The sequence below is a fragment of the Callithrix jacchus genome, chromosome 6 (assembly GCF_049354715.1).
Source record: "Callithrix jacchus isolate 240 chromosome 6, calJac240_pri, whole genome shotgun sequence".
NCBI classification, from domain to species: Eukaryota; Metazoa; Chordata; class Mammalia; order Primates; family Cebidae; genus Callithrix; species Callithrix jacchus.
In genome coordinates, this window is record NC_133507.1 from 104,155,471 (window position 1) to 104,181,393 (window position 25,923).

Genomic DNA, 25,923 nt, shown 5'->3' on the forward strand with positions numbered 1-25,923 from the left:
ATCACTATGGTCTGCTGACTGCCTTCTCTGCCATCTGCCACGTGGATCACAGCTCAATGCAGCCTCAAATTCCTGGGCTCAAGTGATCCTCCCACTTCTGCCTCCCAAGTAACTGGGGTTACAGGCGTGAGCCACTGCACCCAGCTCTCCAGACCTGCAGTCTCCACTAGTCTCCATTTCACTTCAGATCTCAAGCACAAGTTGAACATTTTCTTCCTGTTACTGAATTCCTGTTAACTAAATATCTACATTTTTGTTTGAATTTGTTGTTTCTTATTTCTCTGTCGATCCAAATGAACAATTCCAGATCAAGAATCTTTTTTTTTTGAGACGGAGTTTCGCTCTTGTTACCCAGGCTGGAGTGCAATGGCGCAATCCCGGCTCACCGCAACCTCCGCCTCCTGGGTTCAGGCAATTCTCCTGCCTCAGCCTCCTGAGTAGCTGGGATTACAAGCACGCGCCACCGTGCCCAGCTAATTTTTTGTATTTTTAGTAGAGACGGGGTTTCACCATGTTGACCAGGATGGTCTCGATCTCTCGACCTCGTGATCCAACCGTCTCGGCCTCCCAAAGTGCTGGGATTACAGGCTTGAGCCACCGCGCCCGGCCCAGATCAAGAATCTTTTAAAGGTGGACATGGGAAACTATAGTCAAATAATGTATCTTTTACTGACACAAATTGGATCTATGTTGTTTTATTCTTTAAGAAAATCATCTAGTATTTTCTTGGTGTTTTTTTGCAGCAGAGTTTCGCTCTTGTTGCCCAGGCTGGAGTGCAATGGTACTGTCTCGGCTCACTGCAACCTCCATCTCCCAGTTTCAAGCAATTCTCCTGCCTCAGCCTCCCGAGTAGCTGGGATTACAAGCACCTGCCATCACCTCTGGCTAATTTTCATATTATTATTAAAGACAGGATTTCACCATGTTGGCCAGGCTGGTCTCAAACTTTTGACCTCAGGTGATCCGCCTGCCTCAGCCTCCCAAGGTGCTGGGGTTACAGATGTGAGCCACTGTGCCTGGCCTTCTTATTGCTAATTTTTCACTCACTTGACAACATAGATATCATGTCATGAATTCTAGCCTGCCCCCTTCATGTTCAAATGGGTAGTGGATAGATTTGGATTTGCTCTGACACACTCAGGTTGGAGGAAGGGTCAGGTCTCTCTATTTGTCCATAGGTGCGGACTGGATCTCCAGTCTTGGGAGTTTAGGTTCCTGTCTTCCTTGGGACCATTCAGGAATACTGAAAAACGGAGCCAACCCAGTAGCTTTGAGGACAGATCTCTATTCTGGTCTTCTGCCATAATGTCATTTGTTGGAAACAGACCTAAGCCAGTGAGCTTATTTCTAATTGTCAGGCAGATATTGATAGTCTGATCCTGACAGCATGTGGGAGTCATAGGTCCACTCCTCAGCAGCAGGCGGATCACCTGAGGTCAGGTGGTCTGCTGCAGTGAACAGGTCTGAGAAGATATTCTGCACCACATATGAACCCTCACTAGCAAGCACGCAAAAACATCATGGTGTTTGTAATCGCACAAAGTCCCAGCTGTAGCTCCTGGTGGGGAGGCTTTGCTGGCAGCAGATGTGACAACTCGCTGACTGAATAGTAAAGTGCAGAGCATGGGGGCCTAAGGGAGTCTGGGGCCCTTGAATTTCATTCTAAAGGATATTGGGTTTTTGTGCTCACTAGATTCCCATATCCCTTTTGTTCAAAAGTGGAAATGCCTAGATAATATTTCTAGTTAATCTGTAGATTCTGAGTATTCTTTCTGCTAAGATAGAAGACTCTCCTGCATGGACTTAGTTGGCATGACTGAAACACTCTGGTGGCTGCCTCTGGAGTGTAGATGCTGAGTCAGGATCCTTCAGTGCTCACAAAGCACTCCTAGAGTGCAGATTGCTGACTTCCTCTAAGCTTAACCACTCCCAGGGTGTATGTTAAAACCAGTTCATACACCCTTGCTTGTTGCAGTGTTCTTACTGAATTACTTTCAAGTAATAACAGATGATAGCACTGCTTCTGCTTCCAGTTCTTCCTGGACTCCAGCTTGAGGACTTCGCAGCCCTCCCCCAATGAGAAGCATAGGGACAGAGCTCTTTGATAAGGCTTCCAGGCCTGGGGCTGAGTGGCCCATCCTCAGGCAGGTCCTGTCACCCCAGGGTTCTGAGTGTGATGGACTCAGCACATCTCTCCTCCCAGTCTCTCTCAGAAAGGCTGCTCTCTGGGTCTGGGACCTGGGAACCCATACCTTCACCGAGACTGCCCATTGGAGTGCAGGGCCCCTTGGAGGCCAAGAGAGGCCTGGGAAACTTTTTGTTTGGGCTTTTAACATGTTTTGTGAGAAAGAGAAGATATACCAAAACAGGGTCACAACAATTGTAGTGCTTTAAGAATATTCACACGTAATAAATAAGAACTTTTGAAACACTGCATGGCCAGACACAGTGACTTACGCCTGTTATCTCAGCACTTTCAGAGGCCGAGGTGAGAAGATTCCTTGAGCCCAGGAGTTTGAGGCCAGCCGGGACAACATAGTGAGACCCCATCTCTACAAAAAAAATTTTTTTAATTAGCTGGGTATGGTGGTGCACACCTATAATTCCAGCTACCCAGGAGCAAAGGCAGGAGGTTTGCTTGAACCCAGGAGTTCAAGGCTTCAATGAGCTATGATTGTGCCACTGCACTACAGCCTGAGCAACACAGAAAGACCCTATCTCAAAAATAAAAAACCATCACCAACAACAAAAACATATGCAAATACAGTGTACCCTCATCAGGAGAGAATGTCTAAAGTCTAATTTAGAGCCTTAAAGAATGTCAGGCCCTAAGCAACGGGCCTTCCTGAACTAGACTTCAGAAACCAAAAGTCTCCTAACCTTCCCCAGGTCCAGGCAAAGCCCAGAGCCCCAGAATTCAAAGTTCCCAAGTCCCTTTCAAACACAGGAAGGAAAAATACCTCTTTCCTCAGAGACCCAGCTGTTGTATCCATGACATGATCCTGCCTCACAGTCACGGGAACCGCCTTCTCCCATCACTGCCAGAGAATTCCCACCCTCGAGTTCCTTTTCATCTGCCCCAGGCATGGATTGGAGGCTGTGTTAGCCACGTTCTTTTTCCTGACTTTCTGATGGCCTCAGTGTCCTCTGGCCCCTAAACCAGTGGCATGTAATTAGAGAACCTGTAGGAGTTGGTACCTGACTTCTTAGCTCCACTGAATCACAGGACTAAACTGGGTTTAACAAAAAGCACCCGCAGGAACGTTCAGGACTGTGGGGAGGGGGCTACTAAGGATGCTATGCCTCAGACTATGGTGGGGGTGGGTACTGCAGGCTTTGGTATTGTTCCTAAGGGGGAAGGTGGGTACATGGGCACATTTTATAATTATTGAAATGGTGTATGTTGTGTTTATTCTTTAAACGGTATATGATGTAGTTCACATCTTTTAAAAAGTTAAAAAAAATACAGGATATCTCCTCAAATCCTTTTAGAAATCAATGAAGTCTACATAAATGAGATGAATATGCACATAACTAAAGTCATGTATTTCCTCTAAATACTTCTTTTTCTCTCGCAGCACCTGATCAATATTTCCAATGAAGTTACAAGTGTTCATATTTTACCCCCGCAAACCAAATACTTTGAGATCAATTATGTAATAAAGGTAAGCGTCACTGGTTACCTGTCCTCCCACAGTGCCTTGCTGGGTTGTGGTTGTCTACATCTCAGGCCTGTGTGGGGTGGGTGTGCAGTGTGTTGTCACCCCTGGTGCTGCTTTCTGTGCAGTCCAGGGTTTGTCCCAACAAGAGCCCACCTGTCTTCCAGGAACACCGCCTGCTCCCTGGCTTGTCCCTCACGGTCACCGTTACATTTTCTCCAGATGAGTGGCGATACTACTATGACTGCATCCGCATTCACTGTAAGGTGGGTCTCTTAAAATTGCTTTCTTTTTTGATGGTGGTTTAAAACTTATATTCTCCAGGGTGGAAGAAAGAGAGATGGAATGACCACTGAGAGCTTTCTTGGCCCAGTGCCGGGTGTTCCCCGGGTCACCAGTGTGACTAGCATGCAAGGCTTGTTGCCCAGTAACGTGGCCCCAGCTGGGAAAGTGTTAGGCTGCAGAGGACCTGGACAGAGTCAGGAGATGTGGTTTGCTGCAGGCTTCCCACTGCCCTGTGCCTAAAGCCTCATCTGTCATGTGGTGCTGGCAGTTGGTGAAGCCCTTTTCAAACAACTTTAACATACTCCCTTAAGTGTAGGTTGAAAAATTAACAACCATCCGAATTGTGATTATAAACACCAGCTACTGGCCTGTGCCTGGGAATGTCTGCAGAGGCAGCCCTGGTGCAGGGGATGGGGGTGGTTCTGGGAGGTGGGAACTCTCTGAGTTCTTCTGAGACCTCCTTCCTATGTCACCTAATTCATCCTTTGGCCTCCAGCCAGAGCTGCTGTCATTCCTTCTCTTAAAGCTGTCCTCTCTGTGCCTTGCTTTGCTCTGTAGTCCAGACCTAATCTTCAGCTTGAGAAGCCCTTAGGTTAACTCAATTCTTGATATTTCAAAACCAAAACAGAAAGTATACATGAGTAACAAATAAGTTTCTACTTTTTTTCTTTTCAAGCAATGCTTTTATTTCTTACAATCTGTACAATAAGGTGACTTACCTTGAAAGCATTTCACTTTTTCTTTCCAAAAAAGTTATAAACATTTGCAAAGTTAACTTATAAATTGTGTATTGTCTCTGACTCACATCATCTTAGAGCTGCATTTCCATAGGGGGAAGGAAAGAACCTCACACCCAACATACCTACAATAGTATTTTAGATCAAGAATCACATTTCCTTAAGAGTGTGGTAGACCATTATTATTTTTTGGAGTTTCAATTAAAATAAAAACAAAATCAGAATGTTGCTTCCAGAAGGAATGTTCTGCACTGAACAGAAGAAACATCCCTTGAACAGGCATTGTATAAATTGCCAGGGTGCATTTCCTGCTACTCCCAAATAATGCTAATAATAATACCTTTTGTGCAATACTTTTGACTTTTTAACGCCATCATCTGCTTTAATTCTTAAAAACACCTTTAAGGAAAGATGTGATTATCTCCATTTTGCAAAGAGAGAAACTGTGCCTGGAGAAGTTAGAGGTCCTTCTGAAGGTTAACGTCATATGAGACAAGAAGACGCTTTCTGTGCTCTCTTGCCAATACATTGTCTTCCATTCTGTGCTATCTGAATCAGATGATTCTGTGCTGGTTTCTCTTTTGCTTGGGCCACTAAAGGTTGTGATTCCATATAATTTTCTGAAATAGAAGCAGACAGATTACTGTCTTCATATCTCTCGGGGGCATCATTATCTTTGGCTTCTTTGGATAATAGTGAACCTCATTTCGATAAAGAGTACTTAAAATTTTCTCTACTTTGTTTATGGCTAAGAAAACTCAATATTTCTAATGTTGTAGTTAAGCACTGAAGTTTCTTAAGGACATATTTTTTAGTGATAGAAAACAAGAGAAGAAATAAAGCATCTACAAGTTTGTCTAAAAGTTGTGGTCTTCAGAACGTTAAACTTGACTTTTTCTGGTTAACTTCAGGGAGATGACACTTTGCTCGTTCCTATTCATGCCTATCCAGTCGTGAACTCACCGGACTTTCCTTCATTTATAAATCTGTCAAATGTTCTACTTGGTGAAAGGTGAGCTACCAAAATATATAGAATGTAAAAAATTAAGAGATACTCATATACAAACTTAGACTTGTGTTTTTTCCTAATGGAAATGATCCTTCCACCTGAAATAGACTGGACTTGTAAAGGCAAAAAAAGAAAAAAAATCAAAAACAAAAACCAAATGTGAGTCAAAATGTCATAAGCAAGAAAGGAAATATATTGGTTCAATTAACTGAAAGGTGCCAGCCAGGCAGATCTTCAGGTGCCTCTGGGTCTAGGGATTTAAACCAGGTTGCAGGAGCCTGAATCTTCTGATATGTCAGTTCCACCGTCTTGCGCTTCATTCTCAACAGGTCCCCTTCATGGGGGCAAGACAGCCTCCAGAAGCTCCAGACGCTAGCCTGGGGATGGGGTGATTCGAGAGGGTGGAGGGGTTGGGGGCATTCAAGCAAAATCCCAGGACTGAGGCTTATCAGACCAACTTGGATTATATACCCATCCACTAACCAGTCCGTTTTGAGATGAAGGCAAAGACAACAGGATCGCTCGAGTCCAGGAGTTTGAGGCTGCAATGGGCTGTGATCACACCACTACACTCGAGCCTGGGTGACAAAGCGAGACCCTGTCTCTAAAAAAATAAAAAATAAAATAGCATAGTATTTACATATAACCTATGCACATTCTCCTGTATACTTCAGATCATCTCTAGATTACTTCTAACGCTGATATAATGTAAACACTATGTAAATAGTTGTCATACTGTATAGTTTAAGAAATAATGGCAAGGAAAAAAGTCTATACATGTTCAGTACAGACATAGCCATCCATTGCTTTTTCAAATATTTTTGATCTGTGGTTGGTTGGATCCATGGATATGAAACTCACAAATACAGAGGGCTGGGTTTATAATGGCCATGCCAGTTGTTAAAGTATTTAAATATTTCTGTACAGGTTGGAAAATATATACTGTCCTGAGTCCTCCATCCCTCCACCCCACTTACCTGGACCCTTCCCTGCCCCCACCTGCCTCCTCCCAATGATTCAACAGCTAAGGAGTTAGTACCTAGAAGTTTGGGAGTGGAGGGGGACTTCTGTAAGACATATCACTCATGGTGAAAAGAAGGCTAAATAAACTCTCCAGTTCTGGAGGCCTCAGATTCTAATAGGGATAGGACATGTCATCAATTAATCATTCTAGTTACTAAGTACAACTCATACAGGAGGTGACAGCTGGGTTATCCTCCAAGGACCCCTTGGGCTGGAGGCAAGAAGATGGCACTGCAGGCAGAGAAAGAGCCTCTGCAAAGGCATGATGGCAGCAGAGAGCGTGGACTCCATCTTGCAGACAATGAATGGCCACTGGAAGATTCTAATCTACTTAGTAGCTGACAAATGCTAGATCCCTCTAGATATAGAGGTAGATAAAGACTGTGGGCTCCAGCAGGCTTATGGAGGGGAAACCAAGGCCTAAGGAGACTGTAGGTAGCACTGAGCAGAGGACTGAAGGCTGCTAATGACCAGGTAGATTGAGTGAGAAAGAGCAACCACAGAACCCCTTTGGTGGTGGTGGAGGCTTATGGACCATGCACATGAGCTTTGAGGCCCTTCTTTTTTCGTACAAACTGCTGTCCTTGAGTGGAACTCCAGAGTTTAGATCCAGAACAACTTTCTTGGTTCAGCTGATGTTTGGCCCTCTTCTCTGCCTCCTCCAGAGTGAGCTAGTAAGCTTCTCACTCACTATCTCTGCTGACTTTTGTTTTAAAAAGGCTCTTTAAAAAGTGTAAAATAAGTAATACATATAAAAGAATCTGTAATGATTTACACAGTTTAAATAATAGTAACAATGAATACTGGTTTTAAGGCATAAAGTAGGACCATTACCTTCACGATCACTCTTGTGAATCTTGTAATAACCATTCCCTGAGTTTACTTGAATAGTTTTGAACTGTGCATATGCACCCCTAAATCATACATTGTTTAGCTTTGCCAGTTTTTGATCTTTACATAAACGGAATTTTACTGTGTAAGTTCTTTTGTAACCTGCGTTTTTCATTCAACATTATGTTTTTGTGGTTCAGCCACATTAGTATACAGAGTTGTAGCTCACTGCTCTATTGTGTCCACTGTATGAATTCACCACAATTTTTTATCCACTCTACTACTGATGGACCTATGGGTAGTTTCCACCATTTTATTTTGTTTTGTTTTTGCTATGCTGAACGCTGCTGGGGTACATCCTTATAAAGTACATGGCTCCCGGGCACATGTTCTAGAACTTCTCCGGGATATATACCTACATGGGAATTGCAGGTCACGGCACAGGTTGGGTTACTACGTAATGACAGTCTGTTTTCTAAAATGGTTGCTGGCCTTTACACACCCACCTGCCATGTGTGAGGATTTCTGTTTCTCCCGCATTGTTGCTGACAATGGGGGTGATCTGACTTCTGCATTTTTGGTAACTTTTACATTCGTGGCCCCATGCTCTTCCGTTCTCTATTTATTTTTCCCTAAAACATTCTGCAAGAATTCCACCCCAGTACTTCCTCTCTCCCGCTCACCAACCCTTCCTGTGTTTGTTCACTCCTCCTCATATTAAATGGTCTGTACAGGGACCCCAAGAGTTTAAAAAGGTGAATCCTTCCCTGCAGGGCCCACTCACTGTCTGAATTTTGAGAACGGATTTTTCCTTTGAGTGGGCAAATAGAGCAGTTTTTATCAACGTTGAAGTGGCAGGAAATAACTAACTATAGTTCATTAATTCTTTTCTATTTTCTTCTTTTTCCCCCTCCACAAATCACTTTTTGTTTAGATCATAAGCTAGGGTTATGAGTTGAGAACAATGGTTGATAAACTTGGTGAAAATCATATGCCTAATAATGCAGACATCAGTCTTGGGTTTTTAAAACAAAAATCTACCAGCCTCTGTAGAGGCTATTCCCTAGCTACTTTGTATAGAACACCCTTCATTTGTAACCAGAATGAAAAGTTCAGCTAAACAGTTTAACTGACTCATTGTATATAATGATGTGATATTCTTTCTTTCAAAAGAAAAGCAAGCGGCTGTTTTCCTCCAAACATTCTGGCAGCAGGCATTGCCTTCCAAGACTTTATGCCCTTAATGTAATGGCTTCTAATCCATTTTTAACTACTCAAACTGTCCTATGCTACATTCAATCCAAAATATGTGGTAACAGGGTGTGGCTACTGGAAAAGGCTTTCACCTAAGATGTTTTCTGTTAATCCTAGGCTACCTTGGGGTTGAAGGTATCATTTGGGTGGGTTTTTTGTTTTTCTGTTTGTTTGTTGTGTTTTTTTGTTGGTTTTTTTTTTTTTTTTTTTTTTTTTTTGAGATGGAGTCTCTCTCTGTCGCCCAGGCTGGAGTTCAGTGGCGCTATCTTGGCTCACTGCAGCCTCCGTCTCCCAGGTTCAAGCAATTCTCCTGCTTCAGCCTTCTGAGTAGCTGGGACTACAGGCACACACTGCCATGCCTGGCTATTTTTTTGTATTTTTAGTAGAGACGGGGTTTCACCATGTTGACTAGGATGGTCTTGATCTCCTGACTTCGTGATCTGCCTGCCTTGGTCTCTCAAAGTGCTGACATTACAGGCATGAGCCACTGCGCCCGGCCTGGGTGGGTTCTTTATCAGTATTCATTCATTCCGTCAGTCAACAAACCTTTATTGAATGCCTGCCATGTGCCAGGCACAGTGTTAGTTTCTGAGCATGCAGAGATGATCAAGACCCGGTACCATCATTAAATAGACAATTTCCCTTCCTAAGTCAGTATATGCTGAGAAGGGGTGACTACTCGGCTTGGTTGAGGTGAGCTGGGGGCAGGTAGGATGCGAAGCCCAGGCAACACTTCCAGGAGGGTAACATGCCTGTACTGAGTTTGGAAATTTGACTAGAAATTAGCCAGCAAAAGGAGGATATGGAGTAGAAAAGAAGAGGGGCTGTTCCAGGAATCATCATCTGTAGAAAATTTTTAAACAATCAACTCTACTAAAAGTGAGTTGGCTCTTACATATTACCATGCACGAACAATTCTTAATATTGCCAGTGATCAAATACTCCTCCCTGCAAGGGCAGACTTGCTCCCAGCCACCACCTCTGATGCATGAGAAGCTAACACTTTAAATGCCAGTCTCACCTGTGGTCTCCAAGCTTGCCACTCTCATTTTTGTTCGTGTCACAGCACTTTGTTTCCTGTGAGACCCATTGAGCCATCCCACTCTGTGATGACTGCGGTCCAGCCTTGCTCCTTCTCTGCCTTAGCATGAGCATCTCCCAGCCCCTACTGACATGAGCACCCACTACATGGCTCCATTCCTTTCTGCAGGCGCAGCTTGTCAGATCAAATATCGGCCTAGAAATGTGCACCTCTGAGTGCTGCCTCTCTGCATGTGTCCCAGCTACCTGGAGGCTTCTGGGTCCTACCTCACTGGTCTTTCCTACCTGCACACCCCACTCAGGGGCAGCTCCTGGGGCAGCACTTCTTTTGGATTAACTACCCACTTGTCATGGGTCTTTCAGAGATGGGACCTCTGACTCTGCTTCCAGGAGTTTTTTTCTTCTAAGTTTTAGACTTTATTTTTATTGTGTTGTATTAAAATACACATCGCATAAAATTTACCATCTTAACCATTTTTATGACTATTTTTCTTACCATAATAGGGTCTGGAGTTTTTTGAAGACTTTATATTCTTAGGGCAGTTTTTAAGTCACCGCAAAATCGAAAGAAATATGCAGAGCTTCTCCTTATCAACAATCGCCACACAAGTGGCATATTTATTACCGTCAATGAACCTACACTGACACATCATTATCACCTAAAGTCCATAGTTTAGGGTTCACTCTTGGTGCTGTATATCCCGTGGGTCTAGACAAATGTATGGCGTGTGTCCACCATTATAGTATCACACAGAGTATTTTTACTGCTCTAAAAATCTCGTGCTTTACCTATTCATTTCTCTCCAACCCCTACAACCCCGGCAACTGCTAGTTTTTTTTTTTTTTTTTTTTTTTTTACTATCACCATAGTTTTTCAGAATGTCATATAGTTGGAATCATACAGTATTTAGTCTTTTTCTGATTAGGTGCTTTCACTTGGAAATATGCATTTAAGGTTCCTCCATATCTTTTTAGAGCTTGGTAGCTGATTTCTTTTCAGTGCTGTATAATATTCCATAGTCTAGGTGTACTACAGTTTATTTATTCATGTACCTACTGAATGGTGTCTTAGTGGCTTCTAAGTTTTGATAATTGTGAATAAAACTGCATTAAACATCCATGCACAGGTCTTTGTGTGAACATAAGTTTTCAATTCCTTTGGATAGATACCAAAGAACATGATTATTGGATTGTATGGTAAGAGCGTGTTTAGTTTTAACAGAAGCTACCGAACTACCTTTCAAAGTGTCTATAGTGATCCACTTTGATGATTTCTTTTCATTGTTGTGGTTAGACTCCTGATGTTCAGAGTGATTATTGATATAGTTAACGTTCACCATGTTTGTTAGTTTTGTATTTGTTGCCATCATACTTTGTTTCTCTTTTTGTCTTCCACTATTTATCTTCCTGTGGTTTTAACCACGTATGTTACATGATTCAATTTACTCTCTCTTTTTTATAACATATCAGTTATATTTCTTTGTTTACATTTTTTTTTTTTTTTTTGAGACGGAGTTTCGCTCTTGTTACCCAGGCTGGAGTGCAATGGCGCGATCTCGGCTCACGGCAACCTCCGCCTCCTGGGTTCAGGCAATTCTCCTGCCTCAGCCTCCTGAGTAGCTGGGATTACAGGCACGTGCCACCATGCCCAGCTAATTTTTTTGTATCTTTAGTAGAAACGGGGTTTCATCATGTTGACCAGGATGGTCTCGATATCTTGACCTCGTGATCCACCTGCCTCGGCCTCCCAAAGTGCTGGGATTACAGGCTTGAGCCACCGCGCCTGGCCTGTTTACGTTTTTTAGTGATTGCCCTAGAGTTAGTAATGTGTATTTACAACTAATCCAAGTCACTTTCAGATAATATCGTACTGCTTCACAGATAGTGTGAGTACCTTATAATAGCAAAAGAATACTAATTTCTCCCTCTCCTTTCATACATAATTGCTGTCACTCATTTCATTTATACATAAGCATTATGTATACACACATATATGAATATTTGTGCATATAAGAAATATACACAAGAACACGCAATTGAAATCATTGTTGCTATTATCTTGAACAAACTGTTAGCTGTTAGATCAATTAAAAATAAAAATATAAAAGTTTTAATTTTACCTTCATTTATTCCTTCTTCAGTGTTCTTTATTTTTATTTGTATTTTAAGTTCTGGGATACATGTGCAGAATGCATAGGTTTGTTACACAGGAAAACGTGAGCCGTGGTGTTTGCTGTACCTATCAACCCATCATCTATATATTAAGCCAAGCATGCAGTAACTATTTATCCTGATGCTCTCCCTCACCCCCGCCCAGCCCTGGCAGGCCCCACTGTGTGTTGTTCCCCTCTCTGTGTCCATGTGTTCTCACTGTTCAGTTCCCACTTGTATGTGAGAGCATGCAGTGTTTGATTTTCCGTTCCTGTGTCAGTTTGCTGAGGATGATGGCTTCCAGCTCTATCCATGTTTCTGTAAAGGACATGATCTCATTCCTTTTATTATGGCTGCACAGTATCCTATGGTGTATATGTACCACATTTTCTTTATCCAATCTATCACTGATGGGCATTTGGGTTGATTCCATGTCTTTGTTCTTGTGAATAGTGCTGCAATGATTGTTCTTTCTTTCTTTATGTAAGTACAAGTTTTGACCCAAATTATGTCAAGTTTCTCTAAAGAACTTATTTTAACATTTCTTGTAAGGCAGGTCCACTGGCAACACATTCCCGTGGTTGTTTTTGTCTGAGAAAGTTGTCATTTCCCCTTCACTTTTGAAGGATAATTTTGCAGGGCACAGAATTCTGAGTCAGTGGTTTTTTTCTCTCAACACTTTAAATATTTCACCCCACTGTCTTCTTGGCTCCATGGTTTCTAAGGATAAGTCAGATGCAATTCTTATCTTTGTTTCTCTGTAGGGAAGATTTATTTTTTTTCTTCTGACTTCTTTCAATATTTTTTTCTCTCTCTCTTTGGTTTTCTGTAGTTTGAAGACAATATGCCTAAGCATAAAGTTTTCTTTGCCTTTTTTTCTTTTCTTTCATTTTTTTTTCTTTTCTTTCATTTTTTTTTTCTTTTGCATGTATCCTCTTTGGTTTGGTATCTAACATCAATGTATGGACATTATCAGTCATTATTTTAAATATTTCTTCTATTCCTTTCTTTCTTTCTTCTCCATCTGGTATTCCCATTACATGCATATTAAACCGTTTGTATTTGTCCCACAGTTTTTGGATATTCTGTTTTTGTTTTTGTTTTTCAGTCTTTTTTCCTCTTTATTTTTCTGTCCTAGAAGTTTCTATTGATATATCCTCAAACTCAGAGCTTCTTTCCTTAGCTGTGTCCAATCTGCTATTAAGTCTTTCAAAGGCATTCTTCATTTCTGTTATTATGTTTTTGATCACTAGAATTTCCTTTTGGTTCTTTTTTTTTTTTTTTTTTTTTGAGACAGAGTCTCTCTCTGTCACCAGGCGCCAGGCTGGAGTGCAGTGGCTCGATCTCGGCTCACTGCTACCTCTGCTTCCTGGGTTCAAGCAATTCTACCTCAGCCTCCCAAGTAGCTGGTACTACAGGCATGCGCCACCATGTCCAGCTAATTTTTGTATGTTAGTAGAGACAGGGTTTCACCATGTTGGCCAGGATGGCCTCAATCTCTTGACCTTGTGATCCGCCCACCTTGGCCTCCCAAAGCACTGGGATTACAGGCATGAGCCACCGTGCCCGGCCCCTTTTGGTTCTTCTTTAGGATTTCCATCTCTCTGCTTGCATTTCCCATCTGTTCTTGCAGGCTGTCTACTTACCCATAGAGCCCTTAGCGTATTAATCATAGTTGTTTTAAATTCGCTGTCTTATAATTTTGGCATTTCTGCCATGTCTGGTTCTGATGCTTCCGTTGTCTCCTCAAACTGTTTTTTTGCCTTTTAGTATGTCTTGTAATTTTGCCTTGATAGCCAGACATCATGTACTGAATAAAAGGAACTGCTGTAAACAGACTCTTATAATGTGTTGGTAAAGTCAGAGGAGGGGGGTATTCTACAGTCTTATGGTTAAGTCTCAGTCTTTTAGAGAGCCTGTACCTCTGGACTGTGAACTTCATGAGTACTTCTTAGTTGTCCCCCACCTGCTTAGGTGAGACAGAATGACTAGTGGGTTAGAGCTGAGAATTTTCAGAAGACTAGAGCTACCTAGAACTGGGTATTTCTCTTTCTGATTTCACAGCATGAACAAAGACACACTTGTACTTTCCAAAAAAAAGTTTTATTCGGGTATAATTCACATATTATAAAACTTGCTAATTTAAAATGTATGATTCACTCTTTTTTAGTATATACAGCTGTCACCACATGCAAGTTTAGAACGTTTTTATAACCCCAGAAAGAAACCCATACCCACTACCCTTATCCCACCCTCAAACGGCATCAGGCTTACCCAAATTTGCTTTCCATTTCCACAAATTTGCCTATTCTGGACATTTTATATAAATGAACCACAGACGTGCATCACCATACCTGGCTAACTTTTTGTATTTTTTGGTGGAGATGGGGTTTCACCATGTTGGCCAGGCTGGTCTCAAACGCCTGAGCTCAAGAGATCCACCTGTCTTGGCCTCCCAAAGTGCTGGGATTACAAACATGAGCCATCACACCCAGCCTAACAACCACTTTTACAGCTAAAAAAGAAATACTGTACATGGTGACAAAGCACAAAGCTGATGGGAGACCATAAATTCAGCAAAAGGTGAATTCAGAAGGATTTGTTTTCCCTTTCACATAGAACCAATTTGGACAGAATTGTCAGAGGTTGTAGGATTTGTGTTTAATACCACTAATTCTGCTTTCTTACTTTGGGGTTGCCCTTACTTCAGGGCTGCTTTTGCAATCTGGATAGAGCCTCTCTTAGGGCAGGATGAGACCTCAGCACATTTTCCACAAGGTCCTGAAATGGACTGGTATATATTTATCAGCCGCATTTTCAGTGGCTGGATTTGATGGTTGTAAATTTTCCTTACTGAGATAAAATTCCATGTGGACACTTGCAAGCCACCTATAAACAACTTTGGTGGCTTAAGATCTGTCAAAAAACGTATTTTGACAGCCTCTGTAAATAACAGAATGTTGCATTCCAGTTTCTGTTCAACATTTCTAAGTCAAACACAGCATCTATGGGTACAGAGGACTCTTGGTTCTCTTTCCCTTCTGTAGGTTGAAACTGTGCTTTATAAGTAGATATCCTAACCATTATGGCTTGTTAGAATTTGTAATCATTCAATATCTTAAAGAGTATTGTAGATAAAATACAATCTCAATCTTCCTATATCTAAGTAAATATGAATATGCTTTTATTAGACATGGAAATTTTCTATTTTTTCATTCCCATGGTTCTAAAAAAGATTCATGTTAATTAATTCCTCGTGCTCTGTAGTTTCTGCAGCAGCATCTTCCTGGTACCATATAATGAGTTGAAACTTGCAGGTCCGGTCAGTTGACCAGTTACTCTCCCATCAGCTCATTTTCCTTGCACCAAGCTGACTTTGTTCAGGCTCTAGACAAACCTTCCTGAAAGTCACCTGGGAAAGTGATGAGAAATCCAGGAGAGGATCCACTGTGGATCTGGTAGCTGAAGATCTGGTAAAATGATGCCATGGGCAAGGCAGCCATGGGCTCCCACAGCAAGTGGAGCATGTACTCATCCCAGGGCTGTAGAAGCTCTGTGGACTGCAGGGCCACATTAACAACACTTGCAGAAGAGGTTCCTGGAGACTCCATTCCAAAGCCAGGAACTTTAGTTTCTTGAAGTTTTATGTCATAAGTTCAGAAATTTACCGAAGGATGCTTTCCCTTACTTAGCGAAATCTCATGGATCCTTTTAGAAAGCATGGGAACAACCAAGGTCCCAGAATATGCTGTTTTGAGTGTAACCAAATTCTCTCACTGCCCCTGGAGCCTAAAGCATCTGGACCACATGGGAATGTGCATTCTTAAGCTAGTGCTAAGAAGGAAGATTGATGGTGAGAGTTTGCCCCCACATAGACAACAGCCAGTCTTGAATTGTGCCGCTAAAGAACCTCTAGGAGAGGGGCCCGAGAACCAGCTGTAACTGGGTTAGAATGCAGATGTCTGGGGAAGACAGTCAAATTGATGTTCATAAGTGTTTGACAAAGCCCTCCCTACTTGAAGAGAAAAAATTCACTTTTTTCAGCTTGTCAAGGGAAACACTGCTTACTCATATGAGGGACTCATTTTATGTGCCCCAAGCTTGAAGCTGATGGGAAGGAGCGCAGCATTTTATGAAAGCATCTGACCAAGGTGACTTGGGCTCATGACACAGTCGTTCTTTACTTTCACCCCTACTTGAGTGTAGGAATCCATAATGAGCTTATATTTCAAATTGATATTTGGATAAAACAATTCTTGTCATTTAACAACAGCCTAGCTGGGTGCACCTGTAGTCTCAGCTACTCAGAAGGGTGAGGCAGGGGGATCCCTTGATTCCAGGAGTTCAAGGATGTAGTGAGCTCTGATGGGGCCACTGCACTCCAGCCTGGGCAACAGAGCAAGACCTCATCCCTAAAAAGTAAAGAATCTTTTAAAAGCCCACATGTTTATTATATGAAAAATTCTTCCATACATTGTTGTGTAAAAATTCTTTAATTTAATATATCTTTGGTGACCTAATATCAATCTAGTTACTCATCTTGACCCAGTCTCTTTCATGAATTTTAGCAGGAAAAGAAAATCATCCAACCCCAAAACGATAGGGATCTGTAATGTACTAACAAAAGGGCATACATACTTCTTCCTTTCACTTAGCAGAAGCGGATGCCGCCGTGAGATAGTCAACAAAGGGGACTTTTCAGTGAAAGATGTGGGTTATTCTTTTCAAATTTTTCTCACAAAATGTTAAATTCTAGACTTGTGGTTCCTAGAGAAAGCAAGGGATAGACTGAAAATCTAAAATGAAGAAAGCTAATGTTGACCTTATAAAAGCCTAGCTTGAAAACTGTAATACTCTGCTGTCCTCTCTTAGACTATGTGCAAATGGGTAAACTGGTTTGCATGAGGCCAAGGGGTGGAGTGGTACAAATGTAGGAACAACGTCTAAAGCAGATGAATGTATGTGCCAAGGGAGTGGTGACAGATGGAACCTTTTCTTGTTTAGGGTTTTCTGTCTAGTCTGTATAAATTCTTGGAATGATTCATTACATTCAAAAGCATGTACACATTGTGGCTTCTGTGAAACTACCAAGCTAGTATCAGTACTAAGAAGTAAGAAACTTTAAACTACTGTTAGAAAACGTATTCATAGATGAATTCCCAATTCTAACATTTAATAATATAACATAGGGAATTTCAGTGTCTGCCCACAGTACATTTCTGAAAGGAGCAAAGGTGACAATTGTGGATGGTTTTTGGCCCTGGAGAGGCACCCCTGCACTGAGAATGCTTTCTGGGTGCTCTTCCTCCTTTCCTGATTAATACAGCTGTCAAGCCTCACACCTGCACAAGTAGCCACCTTTGGTCATTGCTGCTGCAACAGCAGCACAGATCTGTAGTATCTGTACACACAAGCATGCACACACACACTCACATACATGTACTTTTAATGTGGTTTCTAGCATGTGATTATATAATGCTTGTCAAGAATATTTAGAATAGAGTAACTACCAACCCGTTCACTGAACTGTGACTATAATTTCTTAAATAATTTTTCAAGCTAAATCTGCCCCAATTTTCTCACCCTAGATTCTTATATACTGCAATTTCAAAACCACAAGTATTTGAATTTAAGTTGCTTTCTTTTTAAAAAAAAAAAATGCATGTCTTACTCCAGCACCAAGTGAGCTTCTTGTTTTATTTATTGCTGGTGGGTAAGCCACTGGGACCAGTAAACTGGCAGCTGGGGATCCTGCCGGCTGTTTCAGGCCAAACATTATTATGGTTCATTTAGCTCTGAGGACATGTGGTTTGAAGACAGTCAGCATGTGGTTTCTTCTGCCTGCTACTCTAGGAGAAAAGAATAGCAGCAGTTTTTAGTGTGTACCCTTATCTTTCCCCAATAAATGCTTTATTTTTCTCACCAAAAAAAGAGACTAGTCTGCAGGATGCTTTTCATCTCCCTTCACATCCACCTTAGCTGCCTCCTTACCCTAGACCACGGCTTTCACTCCTGCTGCCAGCTCGCCCTGTTCTCCAGCCCCAGCCACAGGCCCCACCACCACCTCCAGTTGGCCCCCCGAATCTCCTTCCTCACCCGACCTTCCTCCACATTATCTGCAACTCTGGTGAGGTATAAAGAGCTATTTTCAAATGTGTTATATTAATACTTTCATTTTAAATGAAGTTAATTTTAATAGGCATTTTATACTGTACAATTTCATTCATACGAAGTATTTAGAGTAGTCAAATTCACAGAGACAGAAAATGAAATGGTGGTTGCCTGGGGCTGTGGGAAGCAGAATGGGGAGTTGGTGTTTAATGAATATAGTATTTCAGTTTTGCAAAATAAAAACATTTTTTGGGTGGATAGTGATGATAGTTTCACAACAGCATGACTGTACTTAGTGCCACTGAATGGTACACTTAAAATGGTTAAAATAGCAAATCTTACATTATATATATTTCACCACAGCTGTTTTAAAAACCTGTGTTTTTGAAATACAAATAGGGCACATATGATCTTACAGATGACCTATATCATGTCATCTCGTCACCTCTAACTTGTTCTGAATTCAGTTCCCATCCTGCCCCCACAGAAATGCCTTAACTTCTTTTACCAGGAATGAAGAGGTGGCCTTATTTAACTCAGGTTGTTCCCTAGTGTTTTCAGATTTCTTCCTTTTCTTGACCTGCTGGGACAGAGGTGAAAGTGGAGGGGTGGGAGCAGCTTTAGCAATAGGTGGGACTAAGTCAGGTTGAAGAGGGAGCTGAACTAAGGGCTAGGAAGTCAAAGGTCAGGCCAGGAGAGAAACCATCAAGCTCCCTTGACTCTTCCATTCCACCGACCTTTTTTTTAACCTTAAAGTTTTATTTGATAATTTTAACTTCATTTCTTTTTCTTCAACTTCTGTTTTAGGTTCAGGGATACATGCACATATTGTTACATAGGTAAACCCGTTTCACAGGGGTTTATTTTATAGATCATTTCATCACCTGGATGCTGCGCCTAGTACCTAATACCCAATAGTTATTTTCTCTGTCCCTCTCCCTCACCCTTCACACTCCAGTAGGCCCCAGTGTGTGTTGTTGCCCTCTATGTGTCCACATGTTCTCATCGTTCAGCTCTCACTTATAAGTGAGAACATGCAGTATTTGGTTTTCTGTTCCTGCATCTGCTATTTGATTCCCTTTACCTCTAATATTGGTCTAAGCTTAATAAGATGAAGGTGCTGTTTAATTCTCTAAGTGTGAAAAATAAGTGAGTTCCTGTTACTTGAACATTTGTTTATGTAAATTTGTGATTATCCTTATTTGACTATATCATTAAAGATTATGGGTCTACCATTCTTCTGGTCTGAGGCCCCAATCCCAGTGAGATTATGTCTTTGAAAATAAGATAAGCAACACATTAAAGTTCAAAAGAACATAAATTGTCTTAGGTAAAAGAGCATTCTTTGAAAGTTGAAATCTATATTACCCTCAGCTCTTTATAGCTCTTCAAATTGTTGCCCATTTCTTTGGGGATTGAGGTCTAATCAGACAGCTAATATTATGCCTTATTTCCTTTTATTTTTATTGATCACATTCTGAATACAACAATTTATATCTGAGGCTTAAAGGGAAACAACCGCCAGTTCCCTGATTTCCTTCCATCTCTCTATGCGTATGCCAGTACTCGAGAGGAGGTTGGTAACGTTTTATAAAAGGTCTTGGCATTTGCCTCAGTTCTGGCTGCCATAGAAGATTCCCATAGACTGGGAGACTTAAAGAGCAGACTTTTCTCACAGTTCTAGGCTAGAAAGTGTGAAATCAGGGGCTAGCATGGCTGAGCTCCGGTGAGGGCCCTCTTCCGGCTTTCCTCACACAGGGTGGTGGGGAGGGGCTCCGGTCCCTTTCTCTTCCTAAAAGGACATGAATCCCATTGGGGGTGCCAACCTCGTGACCTCATCTAAACCTAACCACCTTCCTAAGTCCCCACTTCCATCATGGGACTTGGGGCTTTGACATACGAATTTTGAGGAGACACAAACTGTCCATAGTGTGATGTTATATTCCTTTTTTGATGGTTGCTTATTAGAAGAAATGCCCAATGAAAAGCTTAACAAACAAGGCACAGAGGGATCAGTTTCAAAGAGAACAGTGGTAGGGAAGGGGACTGCAGTGCAGACAATGCAATGCCAGGAGCTATTCTGTAGCAATACAGACCTATGAGAGGGGCTGTAGTATAGCAGGTAAGAGCTCAGGTTCTAGAGACCTGGCTTGAAACTCCACTTCACCATTTATTAACCATGTGACCTTGGACCTCTCTATAGATCAATTTATGTATCCATAAAATGAGGATAAGGATAGTACTTACCTCATAGGGTTGTCAAGAGAGTTAGATGAGACATAAGCACATAGCTGGTACATATTAGGAGACAGTACAAAAACAAAGACTTCAACAGATGCTGGAGAGGACGTGGAGGAAAAGGAACACTTTATACTGCTGGTGGGAGTGTAAATTAGTTCAACCTTTATGGAAGACAGTGTGGCAATTTCTCAAGGATCTAGAAATAGAAATTCCATTTGACCTAGCAATACCATTACAGGGTATATACCCAGAGAATTACAAATCATTCTATTATAAAGACACATGCACATATACATTTGTTGTGGCACTGTTTACAATAGCAAAGACCTGGACCCAACCTAAGTGCCCATCAGTGATAGACTGAACAAAGAAAATGTGTCACATCTACACCATGGAATCCTATGCAGCCATAAAAAATGAGTTTGTGTCCTTTGTAGAGACATGGATGAATCTAGAAACCATCATTCTCAGCAAACTGACACAAGAACAGAAAACCAAACACTGCATGTTTTCACTCATAGATGGGTGATGAACAATGAGAACACTTGGGCACACGGAAGGGAACAACACTCACTGGGGTGGGTGGAGGGGAGGGGAAGGGAGGGACAGTGGGAGACGGGGAGGTTGGGGAGGCATAACACCAGGAGAAATGCCTGATGTAGGTGACAAGGTGGGGATGGAGACAGCAAACCACCATGTCATGTATGTACCTATGCAACAATCCTGCAGGATGCAGGATGTACACATGTACCCCAGATCCTAAAGTACAATTAAAAAAATTGCTGAATTAAGATTGCATCTAGAAATGGGGTAAAGTAATAATTTGCTGAAGAAGAAATGAAGCAGGAAAAAGAAAATGTTCTTTTGTTTCCTTTTTCTGTATAAAAACCACCCTGAAAGTAGTAGCTTAACATATTATAACAAGGGTCATTTATTTTGTTCATGGATCTGTAACTTGGGTATGGCCTGATGGGGAATGTTCCTCTCTGCTCCATGCACAATCAGCTAGGGCTGCTCAACTGGGAGCCGAAAGACCCATTTCCAAGATGCTCCACTCACATACTGGCTATTGTACAGAATCTCAGATGGCCTAAGGTCTGGGAGTCTGGTTCTGTCCTCGTAGGTCTCTCCGCATGCTTCCTTACAACATGGTGAGAAGGCTCTAGAGTGAGCATCCCAAGAGAAATGGAAGATAACAGTTGCTTAGGCCTTAGCCTTAAGAAACGAGTACGGCATCATTTCCACTGTATTTTATGAGTTAAGTAGTCCTAGAGCCCAGAATCAAGGAAGGATACATAGACCCCACCTCTAAATGGAAAGAGTGTCAAAGAGTTTGTAGACTTATTTGAAACCTGCCACAACGTGTTACCCCAAAGCTTGCCCAGGCTCTGTATTATTTCATGAGTCTTCTGTGCCATCAGAGGGGAAAGAATGGCACACAGATATATCATTGTTGTCCACATCCTTTGATCTGTGAATGATTCTCATATCAATGAGCAGTTGACAATGGAAAAGTCCTACTAAATTGATTTAACTCTAAAATGAGATCATTGGGCCTATTAACTCCAGGCTTCACTTGGTATTGATATCACCACATATTGTTGTCTATGTTACAGTTTATCTCATCCACACATCTCTATGGGAAAGGCTTTCTTTTATCTTGATATTTCCCTCAAATTTCATATAAGTATAATAAATAATGATTAATGTATTGTCTGAATCTAGTCATCATGGAAAAGTTATCATTTGTCATGCTTGTTGTCAGTTAACCTTCTTTTTCCAGAAAAGAAGCCAAATCCTATTATGGTAAAGTGGCCAGTTCACTCTCCTGTCTAGATATGTGAATATTTTACTTAGAGAATATATTTGATTTTGTGTTATCTAAAGTAAGTTCAAGGTCATTTGTTCTAGAGAAAGGACAAGAAATTAATTTGAATTTCTGTTAAGTCATTTTATATACGTAGTTTCTATAAGGGAAACTTGTGCTCTCTTCTAATAGACATACAATTTCCACATGATTGTAATATAAAAGTCTACTATTTAAAAGGTTTGGGTTCAATTTTATTCCAATAGGGAATAATTATTTTAAAGTACCTAATATACTTAAGTGTAGCCTTAGCATAATTGATAAAATGTTTAAATAATAAGGTAACAGGGATAAAAGTTGTGGTTACTTCCAGAAGCACTAACATCTGCTTGCCTTAATATTTTAATTGTCTGATTCCTATAAGTTACAGAAGAACTCTAATTCAGTATCCTATTTGGTTCTGAGAAATAATAGGTATGAGATATAGAATTTAGTTTAAAATGTTAAATTCCACCCAGACTCTAATAGGATTCTTTAAATATGAAAAACTTCTAAATAAACTTCATATTAGATAAAATTCCTTTTGACTCAAATTCATCTGGACTGTCTTTGATTTATGGTTATGGGGACCATACAAACTAATTTGATATCCATAATATGCATAACATTAGTGACAGCAAAAGTTCAGCAATTCCATTGAAAACTGTACTACTTGCACTGCTATACCTGCTTCTGAATTATGGTACTTGGAATTTTGTGCCCTTAAGGGATTGTTTTATTTTTCCAGACTGGTTAATGCATCAGAAACTTGGCTTCAAATAATTATTAAGCAAACACCCTGACACGTTTCGTGGGACTTATCAGAGCTGTGAAATTAATTGAAAATTGAGTATAGATAACAAATGGGAAATGCCCCAGTAGTTTTTGTTTGTTTCAATTCAGGAAAATGCAAACATGCAGCTTTCAGCAGAGGAGCCCTGAGCGTCAGACTTTGCCTTGCTGGGACAGCTTTGAGCATACCCCTGGGTTACTGACCTAGGGCAACACAGCCTGTGTGGCTGTGTGAGTCACTGGCCCTATCTTCAAAGACCATATTTGGACAGTTTAACACTTCACATTGCACATTACCCAAGGCCTACCTAGGTTCTGAGGGGCATAAATACCTCGCATGCACGTATAATGATAATGTTAGTTTTATCCACCCAGCACTGGTAGAGTAGCTGACACTCTGTGGGGCCTGAGCGTCTATTAGGATGAATTGCCTTACCTTCATATATTCTGTTTTTAAGAATTAGGAAACATCTCAGAGAGTGAAGATTGACTGCATACCTCTGATAGAGCCTGATTTAAGATTTGTGAGTTTGGTAGAAAATGCTATGAAGTATTCATTTTACCATTGACTGAAGACCATACTCTGTATGGTGACCCTTATTCAAAATTTATAGCAGAAACTTAGGGTCCCTGAACATGAGTATATTAAGTCTATATAGGTATATAGGCCTATACCCTACTGGGATCTCATGTGCTCACAGTACAGCTACACTCCTCTCAAAGAGATGCCATAGCTAAGGAACAATGTTTTGAAAACAAATACCAGTGCAGATTAATTAGAAACAGGATACTGCCTGATATTAGAAGCTCTGCATTCAGAGTGTAGAGCTCTGGTCAAGATGAAGCAGCATGCTCACACTTCGATGAACCTTTTTGTGTGAAATACCAATTAGTGACAAACAAAATATAAAAAGAGACCTCCAAAAAGACAACCTCAGGCTCAGAAACAAGATGAACAACTCCACAGAGCAGGAACAGCATAGAAATGCTGAGTGGGATGTAGGGTGCAGCCACAGGCTTGCAGGCTCCAGGTTTTGAAGCAGTCAGGCAGCGTTGGAAACCTCTCCATGGGGTAAAGGAGACCGCAAGTGTCTCACTGATTCAGGGGATCTGCACCTGACCTAAAGAAAAGGTGAGCTGCCCCACCTTTGCACTGCCTATGAAAGGAAGATGGAAACCCTCTGCTGACCTGTTGCCTGGGCCTGGGATTTTGTCCCTGGTTGTGGACAGAGGAAAGTGTAGAGGGCAATACTAATCAGCTTGTGTGCAGAGTTGAGCCATGTTACCTGCTGGCCCAGTGACTGAGTTCATTGGGGCACTAAAATAGCTAACTGGCAGGAGCCCCAATATGCAATTATAAAATTCAATATAGATTAAATCCTTTTATTCAAAATGAGCCTGCAAATCTAAATTCCAAAACACATGAATAAATCTTGTGCCAAGAAAGACAGCCAAAACTCAACAATCAGAATGTAATTGAATGAAATGAATTTTTAGAAACAGCTTAATAAAACTTTAAAATAGATGCACTTAGGATATTCGATGAGATGATTGAGGGAAACTTCCATTTTAAAATATCAAGAAATTATGAAACAAAAATAGGTGGAAATCTTTAAAAAGATCAAATAAAAAGAACCAATTAGAAATCTTAGAAATTCATAATATAGACACCAAACACTTAAATCTCAATAGATTCAATAAACTCTACACTGAACATAAGGAAAGACTGATAGATTGAAAGATAATAATAATACAGGAATTCACCCAGCATAGAGTATATAGAGGTTACATTTTACATGAAGGGAAATTAGGCGGTATGGAGGCTAGACTGAGAAGCTCCAAGATATATGTGTCTCATAAATTAGAGTTCTGTCAAGATAGAATGGAGGGAATGGTACAGAAAAATACCAAGTATTTCAGAATTAAAGATAATTATGAAGATTTGATAATTGCATTCAAATATTAATATCTAGCAGGACAAAGATAAATTTCTACCTAAACACATAAGAGTCAAGGTGCAGAGTGTCAAGAATAAAGAGAAACCTTGCTTGTAATCCAAGCACTCTGGGAGGCCAATACAGAATCACTTGAACCCAGGAGTTTGAGAGCATCCTAGGCAATAAAGTGAGATCCCATCTTTATAGTAAATAAATAAATAAGAAAAAAAAAGAGAAACCTTAAAAAGCTGCCAGATAGAAAAGAGTGATAATCTACAAAAAAAAAATGACAACAGTTCTTCATCAGCAACAAACAAGGAAAGATGTGGAGTAAATATTTTCAAAATGCCAAGGGAAAATAAACAGTCAACCTACAATTTTTCCCAAGGAAGAAAATAAAAAATAAGTTTATATACATAAGAATTTCCCACACACAATCCTTACTAAAAAAAAAAAAAATTTAAAGGAACAAGAAGAAAAACGTATTCAGAATGTAGCCATGGGAATTCAAGGAGAATGGCAAACACCAAAAATAATTATATAGGTTGGTAAATTTAATTAATGAGTAACCATTTTTAAAAATCAGTATTTTTTGTTGTTTAAGCTAAAACTGCAACTCAGCATATGCAATATGGAGGGATAAGAAAGAGTTTTCGATAGGCAGGTAGGGCTGACCACACTGTATTTGGACGGATAGAAATACTAGATACATTTAGACTTTGTTGGGAATTTTCAATAAGTAAGACATATCATTTTGGGGTTTTTTGGGTTTTGTTTGTTTGTTTGTTTGTTTGTTTGTTTGTTTGTTTGTTTGTTTTGAGACAAGGCTGTGCTCTGGAGTGCAGGCTGGAGTGCAGTGGTGCAATTTCGGCTCACTGGAACCTCCACGTCCTGGGTTCCTGGGTTCCAGCCATCCGCCCATCTCAGCCTCCCCAGCAGCAAGGACTACAGGTGCATGCAACTGTGCCCAGCTAATTTTTGCATTTTTTGTAGAGATGGGGTTTTG

The 25,923-nt window shown here is 40.9% G+C and overlaps 1 protein-coding gene across 5 annotated transcripts in view; it reads left to right on the forward strand.

The window, feature by feature from the left end:
• Positions 1-25,923, forward strand: part of CFAP221 (cilia and flagella associated protein 221) — a 110,610-nt gene that overhangs the window by 11,352 nt on the left and 73,335 nt on the right. For all 5 annotated transcript variants that reach the window (XR_004744728.3, XM_035305087.3, XM_002749523.7 and 2 more), the window contains exons 4-6: positions 3,579-3,665; positions 3,827-3,925; positions 5,593-5,693. Coding sequence is in view for 4 of the 5 variants with exons in the window: in XM_035305087.3 (XP_035160978.3) it covers positions 3,579-3,665; positions 3,827-3,925; positions 5,593-5,693 (287 nt within the window). In the remaining variant the exon portion in view is untranslated. The remainder of the gene's footprint in view (positions 1-3,578; positions 3,666-3,826; positions 3,926-5,592; positions 5,694-25,923) is intronic.